The following is a 3,279-nucleotide window of genomic DNA, read 5'->3' on the forward strand; positions in this document are numbered from 1 at the left end:
GGCGTCGGAGACGGCGCGTCAGGGAAGGGGGGCCGAGGCGGCGCGCGGGCAGACCAGCCCCTCTCCGCCACCGCTGCCCAGATGCCGGCGCAGCTGGACAGCTGCTGCTTGCGCTCTTGCCCGCCGGGGAGAAGTTGGCAAGAAGGGGGACTTGGGGGGGACCGGGGAAGCGCTCCAGCCGCCTCCGGCTTCCCGTTCTGGGATCCCGACTCTGATTCCTCCTGCCTCGAGTCTGAGCAGCCCCTGAACTGTAGCCGTCGGACGGACGGCGGAGGCTTGCGGGCGCCTGAGGCGGACCTCCTCCGCCTGCCTCGAGAACCGCTTGGCGAGGGCAGCCCAGACGAGGGTGCTCAGAAGAAGCCTCCTGCCTTCACCAGCCCCTGCCCGGGGGGCTCTGGGAAGCTTACAGGCTACTTGAGGAGGACCCCCCCTCTCCTCTCCTCCGCTCTTTGTTCCCAGCACCTGGTATTCAGAGATAGACTGCCTCCTCCCTGGGAGGTTCCATTAAGCGCTCCTGGCTCATAGCCACCGATAGACCGAACCCCCCTGAATCTGACTGGTCTTGTATTTCTGGCATCTCGTGGCAGCGTGTGCGCTCGCTGCCACGAGATGCCAGAAATACAAGACCAGTCAGATTCAGGGGGGTTCGGTCTATCGGGGTGAGCACTCTCTGAAGTATGTAAGGACCAAGTCCTTTAGGGACTGCTAGTGGGTAGAACCTGCTGGAGAGGGAACCAAGGAGGTAGGGCTGAGCTCTGTGGAATGGGTGGGTGATCCCTGGCACCTGTGCACACACCAGGTCACTTTGCTTGGCACCCAGGGCCAGAGCTCCACCACAGCAGCCAAGGCACTGCTGGGGCCAGCAATAAAGGCATAGGCAACAAGCATAGCTTATGCCTGTCACCGCCTTTTGGACCCACACAAGGGGAATCTCTGAGATGCCGGCTGTGCCACCAGGGCATGGCTTGCTCCAAGCATGTCTGGCCAAGTCCAGCCATGGTCTCCCCCCAGCACATCAGCATTGTTCACTGGTAGACATTGCTTGTTGGTTTTTTAAAATGAGGACTTGGTCCAAAAAGGTTGGCAACTCCTGTGGTACAATTGAGTCTGTGAGCTTTGTGGGAAGGACAACATTTCAGAGCATGTAAACTGGGATGTGCAATTGGATATGAACTAACCAGCCCCATGAAAGGACAATGTCCTGTTCTTTAATGCTAATGTTCATAAGTTTTCCAGATCGCAAAACATTAATAGCAGTTGGTCATATCGAGAAAGATTTGGATCAGCCATTATTCTGATGCTTGGATCTAGATTTCAAGAACGGCTGAGGAAGAGAAGAGAGGGTGATGAGTTAGAGCTGACAGGGATGTTTACCAGTTGGCAGAGTTATACACAGAACTCATCCTCAGAGAGGACTGAGCTGATCTTTCCAAAGCCTGGCTTATTCCAGTCATAGGCTGGGGGAGGAGTTGATTCTGTAAGCAGTCCTGGCTCCTGTTTGCTATTCTGTTCTCTCTGGAATTGCAAAATATAGAAGCAAGCTTTTCACTTTGGTTACCATGCTGGCATACAGGCACACAGTGCTGCAGACTGGTGGAGATAAAATAAATGCTATACTTGCCTGTGCATGCATGAGCTACCACTGTTTTGCTTGCATGTCCTGGCAGACAGTGATGAAGACTGGGGAAAGAGGAATGCTGTGCCATCTTCATAGGCATGAGATGCAGTCAGTGACAAGATGGATGGAAAAACAGACAGACAAGAGAGAGCAACTTTGTATGTGGTTAACCCAAACCTCTCCTTCTACCATCTGCCCAGGAAATCCAAACTGGACAGTGATGTTCTAGAATACCTGCTGTAAAAAGGTAAAGGTAAAGGTTCCCTTGCTCGAAAGCCAGTCGAATCGACTCTAGGGTTGCGGTGCTCATCTCCGTTTCAAAACCGAAGAGCCAGCGCTGTCCGAAGATGTTTCCGTGGTCATGTGGCTGGCATGACTAAACACCAAGGCGCATGGAATGCTGTTACCTTCCCACCGAAGTGGTATCTATTTATCTACTTGCAATTTCTTGCTTTCGAACTGCTAGGTTGGCAGGAGCTGGAACTAGAGACGGGAGCTCACCCCGTCTTGCGGCACCCCTGGGTCTTGAACTGCTGAACTACTGACCTTCCACACCCTGCAGTTCAGCGTCTTAACCACTTGAGCCACCGCAGCTGTACTGCAAGACTATCACCCTCTCCCAATTCTCAGAAATAATTATGTTCATATTCAGAGTAGGGATGATTAAAAAATCCATATAGACTGCAAAATTGAATAGAATCAGAGGCACCACTGTGCCATATTGGAACAGCACTGTGGTGATGTTCCAATATGCACACACCACCCATCACCACTGGGGAAAGGACATATTTGTTGTAAACGGTCTTGAGAGCTTCAGCTACGGGCACTATAGAAATGAAATAAATAATAATATAGAAATGAAATAAATAATAATAATAAATAACAATACAGTCAGTAAGAAGGTTCACAAATGGGCATGGGGTGGCAGGAAACAGGCAGGTGGAGGTGTGTGGGGCTGGAAGGGAAGTAAGAGTGGGGGTCCCAGGGAAAGGAGGAGAGGGCCCCCTGGGCACTCTGTGACCTCTTCTTCCAAACCTGGAATCAGCCCCGATTTAGATATTACATAGTACATAGGTTGGATCTGGGGTTCCCCACCCTGTGCCATGTGTGATAGTCAGACAAGAGCTGTAGGTTTTCCTTAATTCCTATATTTGTGGTGGTGCCCAGTTCAGACTGGGATTTTGGCACTCATGGAGGAGGGGCTTCAGTCTTCCCTCCTGTGCCATTTTCTGAACCTGAAAAGCTCCAGGGGGTGCTACTTGGCCTACCGGGAAAACCTTGTCGCTTACAGAACTACTTCTAAGAGCCGGGATTTGAAGATTAGTTCTCCAATGTCCACAGTCTCTACAGATTTCTTGGGAAAGATGCTGTTGGGCTGTTGCCTTGGAGGGCTACTGGAGGCTCAGAGTAAGCCAAGCTAAGATCCGGTGGTCCTGGCAGTGTGGCTGAGGGCCATTCATCTAAAACTCAGTCAGTGGTGTGACCATAGATGTAGGTTTGCCCATTGCTTCTCCTCACAGGACCACCATTTGGCACTGAAGCAAGTGGCCACTGCTGGGCATCACGGCCTGCCCCAGCCCAGCTAGCCATTGGTCCATTTTCATAGCCCACTCCACCCATATTTCCAACAGTTCAGAACTCTTGGAGACTGCTGTCTGGGT

The 3,279-nt window shown here is 51.8% G+C and overlaps 1 protein-coding gene across 1 annotated transcript in view; it reads right to left on the reverse strand.

Annotated features, from left to right (window-relative positions):
• The window catches only part of TACR1 (tachykinin receptor 1), a 115,464-nt gene extending 114,466 nt beyond the window's left edge, over positions 1–998 (reverse strand). Inside the window, exon 1 of the mRNA XM_015421084.1 lies at positions 921–998. Within this exon, the coding sequence (XP_015276570.1) occupies positions 921–998 (78 nt within the window). The remainder of the gene's footprint in view (positions 1–920) is intronic.
• Between the last annotated feature and the right edge of the window lie 2,281 nt (positions 999–3,279).

The sequence above is a fragment of the Gekko japonicus genome, unplaced genomic scaffold (genome assembly GCF_001447785.1).
Source record: "Gekko japonicus isolate JY-2015 unplaced genomic scaffold, Gekko_japonicus_V1.1 scaffold13, whole genome shotgun sequence".
NCBI classification, from domain to species: Eukaryota; Metazoa; Chordata; class Lepidosauria; order Squamata; family Gekkonidae; genus Gekko; species Gekko japonicus.